This window comes from Varanus komodoensis, unplaced genomic scaffold, assembly GCF_004798865.1.
Source record: "Varanus komodoensis strain SLA01 unplaced genomic scaffold, ASM479886v1 scaffold1, whole genome shotgun sequence".
Taxonomy (NCBI): domain Eukaryota; kingdom Metazoa; phylum Chordata; class Lepidosauria; order Squamata; family Varanidae; genus Varanus; species Varanus komodoensis.
In genome coordinates, this window is record NW_025335268.1 from 77206357 (window position 1) to 77224745 (window position 18389).

Sequence of the window (18389 nt, forward strand, 5' to 3'; positions counted from 1 at the left end):
TATAGGCCAACATACAACAACTTTATTTCTGGAGCATAATAATACACAACATGGCGTCTGGAATGCAACAGCTCTGGCAGCACTAGTTTTTGTTTTATATACAACCTTATCAAGTCATTCTGTAACAGTAAATTCAACTATTCCTTCCTCTGCTACTGGATCTCTTTCTGCCTCGACTCCTTGACTGAGAGGAACTTCTGCTACGGCTACGTGTCATACTCCTGTTGCGACTCCGTCCTCTTTTCTTTTTACTGCGCGACCGTCGCCCTTCATGACTTCCTGACCTCTCAGGGAGGTGCCTTTTCTTATGCTTGTGACTCTTTCTCCTCTCAGATTCCCCATTTCTTTTTTTGTAAGCATGATCAGGACTTGGACTGCTTCTTCTCCTTGACCGGCTATAATGCTCTTCGTAATGGCCCAATCTGTTTCTTCTTTCAGAGTTTTTACCTACCTCTTTTGTCCATTCAGGGGAAATGTGAATATCTCTGTTGGCCTCCCAGAACTCATTATTTGGATTTCTGAATACATGAAGAAAATTGCAATGCTTTCCTCTTGGACATTTTTGCCTTTCAAATAAACCTGAAAACAGATTTTTTTAAAGGTGTAGTTAACATTTCAAGACAGCTGTATTTTAACTTTCAGTCACAGCGTGCACTGTGGGTCTTAGTTCTGTATATATAAAATATTCAATCACAGATATGTAAAGGGGTAATCAGGTTTGGCTTAACTTTTACAGATACCCATCAGTGAAAACTAATCCTTAGCTTAAGAAGTTAGCTATTAGACGGTTTCATTGACATACCACAAATTGCTGTTTTCCACCTTGTTACTGGGCAGAATTCACACTGCAGTTGCCTTCCAGCATACCACCGACCATTGAATAAAGCAAGAGCCTCCTGACATTCTTGTTCTCTTTAAAAAAAAATTAAGAATGCACCGTTAGAAAAATGTAACAGCAGGATGGAGATTTTGCCACCTTAATTTAATTAAAAGCCCATAGCATAAACTTTCTTACATAAACTTTCTTTATGCTCTTTCATTAAAATCTTCCAGATGATAAATGTTTGTCTTTAATACTTACGATTGGTACTGGACATACACATTTCCACGGAGATGAGGTTCAAAGTTGCAGCTAACCTATGAAAAATTAAAATTTAATATTGAAGGTTTGTGGAATAATCCATAATGTTTGAAACAGTTTCTTCCTATTCCTTTTCAGGTTGTAGTCTTATACGCAATTACCTGTGACTCAGCTCTAACTCATTGTCCTGCTTTGCGGAATTAGAAAAGGAAAATAAGCCATTGAAGCTTATTCTCCCCACACATGCTGGTTGCATGCCATCAAGTTGCTACAATGATCCTCACCAAGTACTCTTTGTTGTGACATCAGAACCTGGCAAGACTTTGGTGCAGGAGGGTTTCCAACCCTCTCCAGAGACATGGCCTGGTCTAGGGTTCTGGGGTGGTTTGTAAGTCACTTTGACCCCCAGTGACATGGCACACCAGCAAAGGTAATTATGTTACTCTGGCAGCACACACAGAGTAAGACAATAAGCTATAGTGGCTTATTTTCCTTCCCCCCGTTTTGGACTCAGCAATATGTATTACTTCTGAGTAAATATGCACAGGACCTTGTGGCAAAAAACACCTTATTTAACTATGCCATTCTTAAAATAGTATTGCCAGTGTTCCACCCCAAGTTGATTGTCCAAATAAGTTCACTACCTTGTTACATTTGGTTTTGTATGTAGGCAGTCTAACTCTAAACAATAGGACTGTGAAATTGAAATACACCATTAAACTAGTGCCAAGCGCTACCTTCTTTAACAGGCACACATTTCTGCATTCAGCTAAGACTTACTGACAAGCACTAACTGGTACACTGTAAGGCTAACACCACATGTCTGCCCTCATGGAAAATGATGTACTGTCTCACTAAAAGACATGCTATGAATATGCAATTCTTAAACAGTACTTGCATAATTCTGTAAAAAGTGCTACAATTTTCACTAACGACAATTATTAAACTAGCATCCCAAATGAACTTTCCATCTACTGTTATTGATGTGGAGTTGGTGGTGAATTTTGTGCTTTGATTTTTTTTAGCAGGTAGAGGTGGGTGGTAAAACTTAAGACATAATTAAAACTGAAATACATGCTTGCTGCCTGAAACAAACCCAAGACAAAGCTTACTGGAAGCAGCATCTTTTAAAACTGTTTTATCGTCATACCTTGAACTGAATAACTTTTCCCACATTCTTGAATTCGGGGAGTACATCATCATAGAAATCTAGGAACTGCTGATAGATTTCTTCTTCACTGTATTCAAGGCTTGCATCTGTGTCATAATCATCTCTTTTACACTGCTCCATCCCAAAAGTAATAAACATTCCCCTGATGAGGAGTGTCTGACTAGAACTTGGATAATTATGCTTTCGAGAACATCTTAAAATTAAAATAGAAAAGGCATGTCACGTGCTGCATCTGCTACAGCTATCACATACACACTGTATCATAAACACTTAAGTAATAAAAAACACCAATATTGAATGCCATATAACAGAGTTGTAGGGGTAACTTTCAAAATTTTGAATTCAAACACCTGGATTAGTATTCATCCACAGAATTCTACAGACGTTAGTTTGGCCCACTAGTAAGCTATTATCATTGACCTCCTCTCCCCTAAATTCTGTGGTATGGTCACATAAGGTTTAGGAGATAAATGCTTTTCTTTCATTTATGCTGGGGTAGAAAGGGAAAAAAACTGCTTGGAAGATATTCCCTTTATTTTCCTTACATTGTTTAAAGTTAACATAGCAAACACTTCAGGAAGAGGATTGTATTATATGCGGCTGGCCAATCTGAGAAAATTAACTGTTAATGGCTCATGTACAACTTAAAACAAGCCTTAAAATACCTTCAATTTTTATGTATTCCTTTTCTGAAGGTTCTTTTATTTATAAATGTAACATAGTTTATCAATACTTGTATCATTCATAAACCCTCCCCTCCCCCACATCCACACACTTCTAGAAAAGTGGTACAGAGAGGGAAAAATCTAGAATTCATCTTGAGCCCATCCTATTTCATGAAGTGCAAGTACCGGACCCCGGGCTGAGCAATCTCTCTCTGGAAACATTCATGAAGCAAAGTTTGACAGATAAGCAGAGCGAGATGTATTCTAGACTCAAGAAAAACTATCTTGTAATCTTCTAGTGTTTCAGTTGTGATGCATGGATAAAGAATGGGATCACTGAATTTGGGAGGAATAGCTAGCTGGGATACGGCTCCTGGTTCCCTTCCTGCCAGTGCCTGCTTTGGCTTGTTGCTGAGCCATGGCCTATCAAAGTGACTTAAATGCTCAGAAGCTGGGTGTTCAAGTGACCCCAAATCAACCATGGTGGATTCTCACGACAGAAACTGGGCTTTTAAAGCTAGGAGGAGTCATCAAGCCATGTGAACCCAGTCATTATTCACAAAGCATAGTATTTCTTCCCCTTGCCACCCTAAGTCTACCCAGAGCATCGAGGAGGCTTTCATAGCAGATCTGGAGGGAAGAAGGGGAAGAAGAAACTTGTATGACACTGGATGTTCCTTAGAATCCAAGTCAAAGTATTCTGTTAAGCAGTGATGCAAGACTGCAGGTGCCTTACCAAAAAGTCAAAACCCAACTACTTTAACAAGGTAATTACAATTTAATTACCTGTCTCCAAACCTGCAAGCTCCAGTTTTGATATAGAATGGGCAATTGGCTCGATCCTTTTCTGTTCCTATATTCTCCGGTGGCTCAGGATTGTGCCAAGTAGTTCCATTTTCAAGCTATAAAAAAAAAGGCAATATGGATGTTAAGTGAACCAAGGCACTGTTTATTAATGAAGTCCAGTAACTAAATTTAACCAATTTGTTAACATAAAACTGATTAAAATTATTGCAAGGAAGGAGCAAGAGGTTTAAGGAAATGTCACACTCATATATGTACAAGCAAATCTTGTCATACCTTCTAAGAATATTGTCACAATGTAAGGCATTTCAGCTAATGGAGGGTTTTTTTTTGCTTTTTGTTTTGTTTACACTAAGATACACTGTGACTGTTAAAGGTACACCTTGCATTACACAAGCTAACTGACGGATGTAACTGAAAGGCTGACACAAATAAGCAGTGATAAGCACTTTGGAATTCCACCTGTATCACAGTTCCATCTGAAATAGCTCTGAACATACCTGACTTTCAGCCTGGTCCAACATCTTCTGCACAGCCTCCTATAAATGGTGCAAACACAGGACTAGTGAAAACTTTGAATGCAGACATCATCTGGTTTCTTTAGTTAAGATGATAATGTTCAGTTTTAAAGACCACATTTTCCAAGTGTGTTAACAGTTAAATACAATTGAAAGCATCCATGTAATTAAGAATTCCAGCACGAAACTGTACATGCATCTTAAATTTAAAATGGTTTCCTACCACATTCCAACAGTTTCTTTTCCAAAAATGGAAATAGTCCAAACAAGGGAATTTAAACATGAAATTATGGTGAAGAAAAAAAGGACATTACCACATTTTCAGTAGTAGCAAGTCAATCACAACAGCATTCTTTGGCATAGGCACAGTTCTTTGGAGGACCAATTTTCCTAGTTTCTTAGAAACCTTTCTCTCTATGAGAGTTGGATGTCCCAGATTCACCTTCTAATATTTACCACACTGGATTGCTCCTGCAAGATTTCATTCCATAGACTCTGCTGTGAAGGAGTAGGCAAGCTTTATTTTTTTTTTTAAAGCTCCTCCGAGATGCCCAGAAAGTGAAGAATGCTCAGCTTCACCTGCTGCACCAATGCAGTGGCATCTTCGACTGGGTAGAACACAGTATCTATGATGTCTGTAACAGAGTTCAGAGCTCCAGTGTATATTCAAGCTGGGTACCAGTGCATCAAAACCAGTTCAGTGTGAAAAAAGAGGTGTCTCAGGAAAGAGGGGGAAATTAAAGTAATATTCAACAATTTCTAATTTTCTACTGAACTACCATACATATTGGCATATAAGATGACACTTGAGCCCTGATTTTTGCTTTGCTATTTTCAGTTTCATCTTATATGGCCAAAATATATAAACAGCCCAAAATACTAACCTTGTCTTATAAACAAGTCACCTTATATGCTAAATATACCTTATATTTTTATTGATTTATATCCTGCCTTTTTCCAACAAAGGGCTCAAGGCAGCATACATCTCCTCCACCTTATCCCCACAACAACCCTGTGAGTGGGTTGGGCTGAGAGTCTGTGACTGGCCCAAAGTCCCCCAGTTGGCTCCATGGCTGAGCGGGGACTAGAACCCAGAAAGTCTGAGTCCCAGTCCCATGCTCTTAACCACTACACCACACTGGCTCTCACCAGTGGGTACTTTTCTGAAAAATACTTCCTGGTTGCTTGTTCCACATGCTATTACCATATATCACAGCCCAGAGAGTCCTGTTTGAGACTATTGGGCGTGGTTTCATCAATTAAATATGTAAATAAACCAGTGTATTAGACAAGCCTTGAAATCAAAAAATTGGAGTCGTATTATACACTCAACATATAACACCAAAAAAAGAAAAGAAAAAGCTAAAATAATTGACTTCATCTTGCCTTATAGGCCAGGATATATGGTATCTGAAAAGGAGCTTTTGAGATATAAATTACAATGCAAATTCATTCAAATTAATCGCATCTTTGACTGAGCTTTCCACACTAGCTTGTGCTAATACCCAGTGTGCTTATTTTCCCTTTATTTTTGTTCAGAGGTTCACTTTTATTTCCTGTCCCCCTTAAAAGCTATTAATTTCATATTCTTAATTTGATGTCAATCACAACAAGATCCTGCATTGCTGTAAATCGGAATCAAATTAAAAACAGGTTAAACAATACAAACACATTTTGATATAGGAAACAAGGAATAAAATCCCATTCGATATCTGTTGAAATATGTTTAATCTGAATGCTGCTTTGCATTGCCCTTTAAATGAAAGTTTGGTGTTCATTATAAAGAACTGGGCAAAGGTAGCATAGGAAACATTAATCATGGCTATTTTCAGAACTACTTGGCAGTGATGCTTTTTTAACATATCAGAAGGGAGCATTCTTTTCAACTTCATGTTTTTACTGAGGAAGTAAGGAATGAAGAATTCATACCTATGAATGTCTTACATGTTCTCCTTTCAAAGGATCCTAGAAAGGGTACTGAGTGTTGCCCTAACTGCTGGATAACTAGAACAGTACAATATTTTTTCTTTGATAATGTTCTAGATCCTCTAAATTAAAAGATCTGCATAAGGAAAAAGGGTTAGGTCCCAATTACAAAATCTAGTAAGGGACACACGAAAAAGCTTGTGTTCTGTTTTCTACACGCTAAGCATTCTTTCAAGAAATTAGCCTACAAAAAGTTGAGTATAACCAACTTCAGCTTTCTAATATGTTCTTCCCCACACCCAACAAGCTATAGAAAAAGATACGTCTTGATGAATGAGTCAGGATAAAGATGAGCTGCAACATCTTTGAGTGGAAAAAATGGTTAAGGAATCGCAGCAGTAAATTAAGTACTTGGAAAAAAATGATTGTACTGGATTTGCTACAGTTTCTTAGAGACTAAAGACACATAAAAGAATTCTTTGCTTGTGCCCACACCCTCCCAGCAAGTATTCTATGTACAAAGGCTAGCCTGGCCCCACTGGATCAACAAGCAAAAGAAATTCTTCAACCTGTCAACTACCTTACAGTTCCAGGAATGTAGACAAGTGCAGCTACGATACAGTTGCAACAGCTACTGAGAATCCTCACCCCCGCAGATTAAGGGTAGCATAAGTTTTAACTGGGAAGAGGACTGCCAAAGGACACTAATACTGGGGAACATTCATGGAGCTATTTCAGAGGAAATTCTATTTAATTCTGTTTCCTCATTCCTTTTAAAGCCCTAAAAATAGTAAGCATTTGCACAACCTGCCCAGAGTCTTACTGTTAAGACAGGATATAAGCAAATATTCAATAATATTTTGAATGGCTAGCTAAACAATGTAAGCCATATACCACTGTATATTCTAAGTGGGTAAATTACATATACAGTACATTTCTATATATGTTTAGGAGTTATCCATAGTGTCAGAATCCAATTTGTAAAAGTCACTGAAAAGTTACTTCTAATATTAAATGCCTCAACACAAAGTCATTTTGCTTTAGTTAAATGAGTACTATTATTATTATGAGAGGATATGCACTGTGTTTATCCTCCTAGAGCAGGAATCACCTCTCTCTCTTTCTGCACTTGTTGTTTCCGGTTCTCCTCCTCTTGTTCTTTCCTTTGCTGTTCCTCCCATTCTGCCTTTATCTTTTGCTTTAAAAAAAGAAACAGACAGTAAATTCATCTAAAAGAGTACTGTTTAAAATTATTATGAAAATGCTGCATTATGTTAAACATTTGTATTAAGGCTTTTAAGTGATTAACTATACTTGTTCAAATAGCCATTTACCTTTTAACCAGTGAATTAAATTAAATTAAAATAAATCAAATCTAAACTAAACTGCCTTCCCCCACTTCAAAATAAGTATCTTTCTGAGATAATGAAAACATTACAAAGCTTTTATTATTACATATGTGTATTAACTTAAAAAGCTTACACAATGTTTCTGTTTCATTTCCTATCATGCTAACATGCAACCAAGCTAAGCTAAACATTTAACTTTGGCCTCATAAAATTGGCCTCCCAAATTAACAACACAATCCTGTGCCTGCCTACTCAAAAACAGGGCCTACTGATCTCAATTGGAACTTACTCCAAATAATTGCATTTAGGCTGGGGAGAGCAGGGAGATTTACTGGAAAAGCAACTGTCTCATCCATATACTTTATTTTCATATGTTCAGAATTAGTCAATGGTAAAATGGAATTATTTGTTTTGTTTTTTAAAAGTAAAAACCTCAAGAGTTCTCTATATTCAGAATACCAGCTCCAAAAGGCTGGCAACAATTGCACAAAAGCATATACTACACCTCCTCTTCTTCTTGACGTTTCCTTGCTGCTGCTTCTTTTTCTTTCCTGATCTTGAAAGCTTCTTGTGCCCTTTCTTCTCTCAGCAACCACTCTTCATGGAGCCTTTGCCTGCAAATTTTAAATTAATGCTGAACCACCATTAAATATAACACTTGATTAAAGATTTTTAACAGTTATATTCTAACTTTAAACATAGTTAAGTGCTTACAAAGTACAGTTTAAAACTGCAACAAGTGCAACATAAAGGTTGTGCTGCTATATTTATCTGGAAGAATGTCCTAATGAACTTAATAGGGCTTATTTCTAACTATACATGTGTAGGTCTACAGCAGGGGTCCTCAAACTTTTTCAATAGGGGGCCAGTTGAAAGGCGGCGGCTATACGGTGGGGCGGGGGCTGGGTGTGCGGGCCGGTGAGGCATTTGGGTGTGCGCAGCAGCGGCTCGCTCGGAGATCTCCCAGCGAGTCCAAAACCATCTCCAAGCAAGCAAGCCACCACCTCCAGCCCGCGCTGCAAGGCAGTGGCAAGCGCATGTGCGAGTCCAAAACCATCTCCGAGTGAGCAAGCCACCACCTGCCCATGCGGCGAGCATGCACACGGACGGGGGGCAGCGGCATGGGCTGGATGAATAGGCATGGCAGGCTGGATCTGTCCCACAGGCCATAGTTTGAGGACACATGGTCTACAGTATAAACATCCTAAAATAGCCGTCAGCTAGAAGGTAGTAGCTATATAAACAATAAAATACTATGAAGATCTTGTGTGAACAGACTGACTTGACACCTAAAGGATGAAACAAGTGTACTACACTAATCATCCAAGTGATATGTAAAACAGAAAATAAATTTCTTATTTGAAAATAAAGGTGCAATCCTAAACATGCTGTCCTGGCAGTAATCGCCATTAAACATGGTGAGACTTCCTTCCAAGTAACATGCAGAAGACTGGGCTCTCTAGTCTAAATTAAACATGTTTATTTACCTTTCTTCTTCAAGTTGTTTTTCTTCATCATCCAGCTCTTCTTCTGAAATCTGTTCATCTTTTTCTGCTTTCTCTGAAAGGCAAACAATAAATAAATAATCTTTATTGATCACTACACTTAGGATGCAAGCCACTGTATTCCACACCAGATGAAATTCAAATTCTAAAGGTCCCAGTCAGTGTATGGAAACAGAGCATATTCTTCAAGTCATCAGGTCACCACATTCCCCAAGCCTTGATCTGATTTTTCACTAAAAACAAACCATATTGAAACCATTCTTGTTTTATATCATAGCAAGTGGAATCTGCAACAAAAGGTTGCAGCATGGAATGAGTTTGTTTTTTAAAAAACATTATCTGGATGTTTTTCGCACTGCACCAAAACTGGTGTCCTCCTTGTTTACTGTACATGGACAATGTGGTTTTAATTACATAAGGAACCTCACTCAGAGAATGAATTTTCTATTGTTAATTTTCAGGAACTTATTTACTGCTTATTTAGAATACATTGTTATTGTTGCAATAACATGGTCTACATTGTCTAAATCCTGAAGCCTTAAAAGATTATAAAATGTATTTTCAAAATAGTACATGCCAACTGTCTTTGGATAAACAGAAGTTAGCTCATGCTTTACAGCAACAAAAGCAATCTGTTTCTTTGCGTACATTAGAATTTTTACCTGAATCTCTCAGTCTTGCTAGTGCTTGTCTCTTTTTCTTCCGTTTTTCTTTCTTTAAAAGTGCTCTGTACTTTTTGTGGCTGCAGATAGAAAATTTCTCTTTTATTTTTCTAGTAACTGGTCAACGGTGGTTTTAACTAGGATTTTTCAAATTTTAAGAACAGAAACACCCACAACCAAGTTTCCTTAGCAGGTTAAGACTCTGATTCTGCATTCATTTATCTGAGTGTGAGCACCTCTGAATTCAGTGGGATCAACACAGTATGATTTTATACATTCTTACAGAGAAGTAATTCTGACAGTTTAATGAAGCTTACTTGAAGATAAGTGGGTATAGAATTACAACTATACGTGTTTGACTTACAGTGATTAAATTTTACTTGCTTTAATTATGTCATAAAGTTAAAATTTCATAGAAACAAAAAAGATTAAGACTCACTTATTCTCATATTGTATCACATATACATAGAAAAGATTAATAATAAGAATTGACAAAAGTACTGTCATGTCTATATCCCCAGTTCAAAAAATATTGTCAGTTTGTTACCAATTTCCTCCAAGTATTTGAATAGGCTTTTCCTTACTCAGATATAAGTGTACAATACTCTTACATAAGCATGTACAGACCAATTGTCTTCTAGTCTTTCCTTTCTAGTTCATGATCACAATTTTTACAAAGGTTAATCATTATCAAAATATTTTTAGACAAGCAAAATGCAAATAGCATCATCTTAAGGGGATGCCTTAACATTAAAATTTTCTGCAATTTCCTGTATCAAATCAGTGACTTTTACATGGAAATAAATAATTCTGCCACTCCACTATGGGTCTGGAGGAACATGTTACTATTTTATTGATTATCAAACAATGGGTACAATCTCATTCATATTTTAAACCAAAAAAAAAGTATTCTAGCAGTGTAAGAAGTTGCGAAACTCTTTTTCCTGTTTTAAACGTGCACAGGACTGGCTTACCCGCTATTTCTGACCCACTACCCGCTTTCCCTCCCAACACAGTACCCATGGAGCAACCTAAACGGAAAAGAATGTTCTTCTCCGGGAACCACCTGACTGCATTCGTCATCCCAACAGAACGCATCATTCCCATGCATGGGTCTTGGCAGTTTCCAGCAGCCACTGCAGAAGCGTCTCGTGCGCTGATGAAGTTCAGCTCGGCTTCCCACCCCGACATTCTGGGATCACCGGTCCCTCCTCGGCTGCTGGAGTCCTCCCTCCGCGACGAAGGCGCGACAAGCGGGAAATGGAAGCGCAGGGCGAACGACGGCCAGCCCCGATCCCCTCGCCAAAACGAGTCAGCCTTCTCCCACCCAGTGGAAGGGAACCGCACCTCAGCGGTCCCACTGCTTACCTCAGTTTCGTTGGCCCTTCGTCGACAAACAGCAACGGCGGAACGGGCGCCGCCATGTTAGACGGTTTCCAGGAGGATCACGTGAGGCAAAACCACCGGACATGACGGAACTGAAGTTCCTGCGGAAACAGAAGGTGATCAAACGCACCTTCGACACAGAGCTATACCTGGTAGAAAAGACCACCCCTCACCTGCTCTTTTGGATTGGACCTTTTACAGGCGCACTCCTGTTTAGACAGAAAACTGGGCCTGCAACCCATAATTTGCTGATTGGAGAATGTTGCGTGTTGTGGGTCGCTTTCTGTAATTACAGACGTTGTTCTTTACCTAGATGTACGTTCTTCCCGTAGCCTGTACATAGCGATGGGGACATCCAAGATTGCCATGGGACAAAATTGGGGTGAACTGCTCCAGCTGCAGCTATTGATTAGATTAGAAATGAAGGTAGTAATAATGCAGGGGGAAAAACGCGTGAATAGACAGCGGCTGTCACCACCCATAAAGGCCTGCTCCTTTTAAGTCTGATTTTATTTCATAGGGTGGGATGTGTGAATGAAGTGCAGTATTTAGAGCCAGGGGCAAGCTGTGCTTCTGCTCCTGAAGCGAAATTTCAGTGAGCCACGGTGCAGTACACCCAAGTCAACCTTCAAAGCACGTGTATGCTACTCACCTAGCCTCAGTTCAACCTGTAGAGGAACAAATGGCTCAGGACTGCACTGCAGACCCGCTGTAAACAGGGATGATGAGCATGTGGCTCTCAAGATGCTGTTGGACTGCAACTTTCATCAGTCCCAACTGACAGAGTGAATTACCAGCAATGGTGGCACTGGTGATCCACTGACATTTGGAGGACTCCAGATTCCCCATCCTTGCTTTAAATCATAACTTCCTTTTATATTTAAAACCTCCTACATCTTTCTTTTTCCCATTCCGACCCTATGTACAACAAAGAATCAGGAGATACGTCCCTGGCCAAGTCTTCTAAAACCTTTAGTCTCCATTCCATGAGGATTATTGACAATAATGCTTTTTTTGCCCAAGGAAAGTTAATTTTTAGTGCAAAACAGTAGTGATTAACTCCCACAGAATTTGAAGCAGTTAATTTGTCAAACATCACAGCCAGGTTTAAGTCAGGATATAGCTGTTAATTAACTTATATGTCAGTAAATTTTTGACAGTCTTGGTTCTTCCCGCTATAAAGTCATTTTGAAGAATATAGATGCACACGTTAAAATGTCCTTATTTGTCCCAGGATTGATTTTTAAAGTTGCAGATAATATAAGTTGCAGACAAACTGCTAATATAAGAATACTGAATAGAACGTACATGTCCAGTTCATTTTTTTTTTCTGAATACATGGAAGTTCTAATCCAAACAAATATATTTAAGTGACATTCATATGAGTTGCTACAATTTACATGTTACTTTTTTATACAAACTTTGTTTCAAAGTGCTCAGAGAAGTGGGTAAATACTGTTTTATTTATGATATTTCTTTAGCTGTGTGTTTATTGCTTAGTGTTATAAGAATCCTGAAAAACTGTGTTAATCTTTAGAAGACTGGAAGGCAAATGATTTTAAAAAGCCCTTGAGTACATTGTTGATCAACCTAAATGTGCTTGTAATAATATCTGAAAAAATGGGGCACATTACATCAAAGGAGGAGAGCTGATAGGGCAGAATGTGGCCTGTACTTTCATAGTAATCTATATGGAAATTCAGGGCAACTTGCACTAGGGATTTTTAATGTCATTGCAATACCAGGCTCACTTTCATGTCACATGCTACACCCCAAACTGAACTTCTCATTCTGTGGCTGCCATTATGCTCATATTTCCTCAAACCGGGCAAATGATGCCTTTACATGTTGTTTTTATATTTACTTTTATAGTACATATTTCAGCATGCGCTAAACTTGCAGTACTGTTCTGAGGGGGACAATAATTGTTTCAGTGGGGAGATGGACTGGGGATGGGAGTAGTACTGCAGCGAGGAAGTGTTTGCTGGTGCACGAGAGCAGAGGTGACTAACACAACGTTTTCACATTGCTTCCAATGCTGGGTGAGGAAGGCTGCCTGTAGCTCTGCTGAATATGGACAGCTTTGCAAAACAGCAAGTCTGAAGAAGAGATAAGCCTGAAAGTTGTTTTCGCATTGCCCCGCCATCCCCCACAATGGCTCTTCTCCTTGCCCAGTAAACTAGAGAATAGATGCAACACAGCTTCCCCCACTGCTGCTCTGCACTTCAACAGAATAAAGTTTGAATCCTTTTCAGTCTTTTACTTTGTCACTATTTTCTTCTACATGTCTAGTCAAAAGAGAATCTTAATAAAGTGGTTTAGAGAGTTCTTCCGCCACTTCCTTTATTACTCTAGGATGGAGTTCATCAGGTGCTGGAGCTTCAAATACATTAAGCTCTTCAAGGTGCATTCAGATGCTCTTTGGCCATTTGTCTGTTGATCCTCATTCCAGACCTGGAAAAACAGAAGCAATGAAATTTCTTCTGGGGATGGAAGAGGGCAACTTCTAGCAAATGTGAAACTGAAATCTGAGCATAATTGGCACTACCATGTTCTTTAAAATAACAAAACACAAACCACTCATTGTTGCTGCAAATACTTGCCAGTCTGGTTCTAATAGTATCAAAGGATGTTCAGTCTCTTCCACTCCACGCTCAGTCAAGGAATATGAATAAACTACTTGGCTATGGGCTACCCAAAGAGGGAGTAAGGTAGTGATTTGCCTCAGGCCTCCACAAAGCAAGCCCTCTCCCTTGTTTCAGCTCCTGAGTGTATTATTGTACTTTTCTTGGTCCCACTACATAATTGCTTACTGTATAGTCACCTATGCATGGATTTTTTAGAGGGGGCAGAAACAGAGAACCCCACATCACACATGCCCCAGGTTCTGTAAATCCCCCTGGCACCCCTACCAACTGAACTCAGAGGCAGAACTGCTTTCTTCCTCCTCCACCAGTACCCAGATAAGTGAAATTTTCATTTATTTCAAAGGCTTGAAGGTTGCTAACAACAATAAAATATCTTTAAAGTCCAACACATCTCAAAAACAATAGCAATGAAAGCAACAATGAAAAGGCACCCAATACAATTTTTAAAAACATAACCAAAAGCCTTCCTAAAAAAGAAAGAGGAATGCTTCTCTTGAGCAGGAACGTCAAAGCCAGGATGTTGCCAATGGAAAGGTTCTTTACTACCAGATGTATTTCAGGAGCTGTTAATGCAACAGGTAACCCCTCTCATATTGTTTCTGCAATGTAGAACAGTCTTTCCAACATATTCACAGGAGAAAATGGGAACACTGTTGTATTTGTGACATCCCTCTTCCCAAATCAGTTATTCCCTGGCCATCCTTCCTTCATGAATCATCTGCTCTATTTGCTGTAGTAAATGTTACTAATTTGCTCTAGAGTAGTTTCCTGAAACAGCTTCTGAAGCAGGCCAGTTAGTAAACTGATTACAACAGCATCGTTCCCCGCCATCGTCAAAGAAATCTAAGGATTTGTGATGGATCTAGTTGTGCTTATTATGGAACAGCTGCAACTCAAATGCAGATGTTGCCACCTGCATTTGAGTTTCTGCTGTTCCATAATCCAGCAACATTTGCTGTCTGGATGGTAGTCTGTGATAGGTCCACAGAAAGGAAATTAGACCATCTACAAAGTTTATCATAGAATATCATGCATTTATTGCATGTTTACCAAAAAAGCCTCAACTCTTTACAGCATAGTTCCCGAATGAAGTTTTCCTTCAATTACAAGCTGCAAAGCACGGGAACACAAAGTTCTGCAAATCCTGAGGTTAGCTGCCAGCCATATCCTGTTTATTTTACTTTCTGTGGTGCATAGGAGGTGTGAACAAAGTCAATGCCTATGAATATATGAAAGCTGTTGACATACTTTGTGTTTCCCATGGTTATTAGGTCAGCGTGCCATCTATATTTGTGAAGTTTTTTTTTAATTGCTCAGTGCATTACTGCAACAGCAGGGCTTGTATTTGATCTGCAGTAGTTGTTTCACACCTGCAGTTCATCACTTGATACTGAAGTGATCAACATACAACATACTGTGCACCACAAAACCGAAGAAGCATCTGCTTTGTTATATCTTCTTGGGAAATGTCCATTTACTTTCCACAAGGCCCCCATGTCCTATAGGTCATCATTTTAGTTTTGTAAATCAACACTAGCTAAACAGCATCTCGGTTCAAAAGCTAAAAGATCAAAGAGGACTGTGTGCAATAAAGAGTAGGCAAGAAAAGAAAAGGTTACAGCAATAGTAAAATGTGCAAAAATATCATTTGGGAACTATAAACATGACAGACTATTCTAGACATGACATTTAGTGTGCACGGATGATTTTATACAGTATTTTGCATGTGTTTCACATGATATTATCTTTCTCCAGTTCTTTGCAGCCATGTCCACAGCTTTATATTGAAGAAAATTTGGTGTTATCCATGAATAATGGGAAACCCTCAGGTATGTGCATTTATCTGCTATAATATAGTACCACCTAGTGCTTATATAGTGGGACATTTAGAAAGACAGGGAAAGAAAACTCTCTGAGTGGAGACAGAGAAGCATGTGTAAAGTAGCTGACCTTAATCCCACAAAGAATCCAGAAACGGAAGCCTTCATAAAGTGTCAGCTTTAAAGCCTCATCTAGAAAAATCTTTTCACCATCCAAAACCCAAACAAATAAAATATTCCAATACAACTGAACCTCAGCAGAAGGTCCAGTAGCCAAACACAAAGCAGAATAAGGCTCCTGCACCTTTCATATTTGTGTAAAAGAGGCATTTCTTCTACACAGCTATTGGAGGTACTTATTCTTTTGTGTATCTGTCAACTCTAACTATTTTGCTATATGCTGTAAATGTGAAACAGAAAACAGAAGAGTCAAGCATGCATCACAATAGAATTCCAAGTACATTTTAATAATTCTATGATTGCTATCCCAAAACTGTGTTTGACATACTCCCAACCCAATACTAAATACATCATAGACACATGAGTCAATGGGCAGGGTCGAGACAATTGAAGCAAAGGTTAAAGTTAGCCTGGGCCCTACTATGCCTGACAAATGATCAGACACAGCAGAGGCCCTGAAGCATCTTCTTCTCTCTCTTCCTCCCTCAGTCCTTTTACTGATATACTGCTATTGGGAGCAGAGAGGGAGCAGAGCAGAATGCATCCCATCTGCCATCACTCACTTGAGCAGCCACCATGGTAAGTGACGGGGCATGTTCTGCTCAGCTTCCTCTCTCCTACTTGCCAACCACCAAAATCTCAGAGCTCCCTCCAGGGAGAGCCAGCAGAATGTGCTGCTGTGATGCACTGCTTCTTCAAGACCCAAGGGGACACCAGGGCCACCACCACACACCACCTTCTGAAGTAGCTTCAGGCAGCTGAGCATGGCAGCAGGGGAGCCAAGTGCCTCTAAAGCAGGCTTCCTCAAGCTTGTGCCTTCCAGATATGTTTGGACTGCTGCAACACCCAGAATTCCCAGTCAATGGCCCTGCTGGATGGGCATTCTGGGAGCTGCAGTCCAATGGCTCTGAAGGCCACCAGATTGGGGAAGGCTGCTCTAGAGGACTTTGGTGGCTGTCAGTGGGGCCACTTGTTCAGAGCAGTGCTCTGGCCCAGTGGCTCTGTGGGCTTTCGGGCTTCAGTTGGCATTGTGTCATTTGGGTTCAGACACTGCAATCCTGGAGGTGTCCACGAAACCTGCAGCAAGCTATGGCTTGTTGGAGTGGCTTTGTAGTTACAAAGAAGCCATCCCATGGAGGGAGGGTATCAGGTTCAGACAACATACCGAGTTATATGAACTCAGTCAGTGTGATTTCTTTGGAATGTAACACCCATTGCACTAACCATTAGTTATGTAGGAACCACAGGAAATGCATGAAAGTCATGTGTACTAGTTCTCAAGCTCTGCCAGTTGGCCATAAGTGACCTGCGGTTGAGTATAAGCATCTGGTTGACCAGTCAAGCGTGGTGAGGGAAGTGAAAGGCAACAGGTTTTCCTCATAGCTTCTACACATCAAAATGTTCATCTCTGTAGACCTGTGTCTTAAAAATACAGGGTTTGGATCAAGGCCATACATATTCTAACTAATGTAGGCATCACACTTTCATCCAACAGACCTTCTCATTCTCTTATTTTTCTGCTTCATCTGTAGACACGATAGACCAAGTTCTGTACTGCAGGCAGGAAGTTTTCCACTGAATTTGGATGTGTTGGCCAGCAGTAGTGCCAATCCAAAACTTCTGGAATTTCTTTCTAAGTACTGAATGTACTTAATATGTTTGTGAAAGTGTCAGTATGGCTATTTATTGGGCAGGAAGAAGATTAGAGGCAGAAGAGCAGAGTTATCTGGAGAAATGAGTTGTCCTTCTTGCCATTTCAGTTACTCCTTTCTAAGGCTGTTATTTTAACCTGATCTAACATGTTAGCAAGTAACATCCTTCACACTTTAAGTTCCTGTGTGACTACAGCACAAGTTTGCTAAGGCAAAGCTACCATTGAAATAAAGTGACAGAAGAGAAGGAGGACAAAGTGTTCATGCCTGTATTATATGAAGTGTACTATATGAAGCCTTCTGAGAAAAAGAATTAAATATTTCTAGCCCTATTTGCTGAGCTGCCTAAAGAGATAAAGGATGAACCTGGCAGAAGAGAGCTGTTTTCCATCTTTCTTGCTTTTTCTTTTTTTGGTCAAATTAAGGGGGTTAATAATTAAACCTTCTACTTGAATCACTCCCTAGTTTTGCTGATGCTTTAATCCTAGGTCACTGAAAGTTTAAGACTGCATTACATTGATGGCTTTTTTCTTTTTGCCTGAAGTTTTCCAAACGGGAAGGATGTTAGGGAGGTTGCTGCTTGCATTTGCCTGGGTTACTGTTGCATATTCTGAACTTTGCAAACCAGGTAAGATTCCATTCTATGCCTCATCGTTCAACCATTGGTTGTTTTAAAAATCTGGTAAACTGAAAATTGGGATAACAATTTTACTCATACTTATTTGGAATCCCAGCTGCTTGACCTCAGTGAAACTTAACTTTTAATAAATAGACAGAAGATCAAACTACAAAACTATTTTGGGTAGGTTTGCAGTATCTAGAATTCCTTGCTTAAGTTAGAAGGTTGTGACTTGTGAACACTCAGAGACCTTTGACTATTGGGCAGTATAGAAATGTAAAGCAATAAATAAATAAATACATACATAAATAATTTTCTTAAATCATTGAGAATTCTGATGAGGCATCTCACAAACTTTTATATTTGTATATTCTTTGCCGGCAATAATACAACACAGCGGTCT

The 18389-nt window shown here is 39.3% G+C and overlaps 3 protein-coding genes across 8 annotated transcripts in view; 2 read left to right on the forward strand and 1 right to left on the reverse strand.

Moving 5' to 3' along the window:
• ZRSR2 (zinc finger CCCH-type, RNA binding motif and serine/arginine rich 2) lies at positions 1-11163 on the reverse strand. Of its 2 annotated transcripts, none has more exons than XM_044430131.1 (11): positions 11050-11163; positions 9682-9761; positions 9002-9074; positions 8020-8128; positions 7277-7363; positions 4222-4260; positions 3704-3819; positions 2232-2445; positions 1082-1137; positions 803-912; positions 1-579 (listed from the first exon to the last, which is right to left on the reverse strand). In XM_044430131.1, exons 1-11 carry the CDS (start codon positions 11103-11105, stop codon positions 134-136), a joined length of 1386 nt encoding a protein of 461 aa, XP_044286066.1. In that variant the 5' UTR covers positions 11106-11163; the 3' UTR covers positions 1-133. The 2 variants fall into 2 exon arrangements, with proteins under 2 accessions (XP_044286066.1, XP_044286056.1); XM_044430121.1 differs by lacking the exon at positions 11050-11163 and adding an exon at positions 10748-10874.
• Positions 1-12534, forward strand: part of AP1S2 (adaptor related protein complex 1 subunit sigma 2) — a 48324-nt gene extending 35790 nt beyond the window's left edge. For 2 of the 3 annotated variants that reach the window (XM_044430172.1, XM_044430182.1), the window contains one exon: positions 10698-12534. In XM_044430172.1, coding sequence (XP_044286107.1) covers positions 10698-10751 — 54 coding nt within the window. In that variant the 3' untranslated portion in view covers positions 10752-12534. The remainder of the gene's footprint in view (positions 1-10697) is intronic. The other variant, XM_044430217.1, reaches the window with a different exon arrangement.
• CLTRN (collectrin, amino acid transport regulator) overlaps positions 11086-18389 on the forward strand; it is a 26624-nt gene continuing 19320 nt past the window's right edge. The window contains exons 1-3 of one of the 3 annotated variants that reach the window (XM_044430158.1): positions 11086-11183; positions 15471-15544; positions 17912-17995. In XM_044430158.1, the coding sequence (XP_044286093.1) occupies positions 15523-15544; positions 17912-17995 (106 nt within the window). In that variant the 5' untranslated portion in view covers positions 11086-11183; positions 15471-15522. Of the gene's footprint in view, positions 11184-12682; positions 17996-18389 lie in introns of those variants that run through there. The other 2 variants (XM_044430149.1, XM_044430142.1) reach the window with 2 other exon arrangements.

Excerpts from the sequence above, each read along its gene's own strand:
- ZRSR2 (XM_044430121.1), bottom strand. The coding sequence starts at position 10,872 with ATGTCGGGGTGGGAAGCCGAGCTGAACTTCATCAGCGCACGAGACGCT. Across the intron at positions 2,446-3,703 it reads GCTTGCAGGTTTGGAGACAG|ATGTTCTCGAAAGCATAATT; the intron begins GTAATTAAATTG and ends TTTAATTTTAAG. Across the intron at positions 580-802 it reads GTGGAAAACAGCAATTTGTG|GTTTATTTGAAAGGCAAAAA; the intron begins GTATGTCAATGA and ends ATCTGTTTTCAG.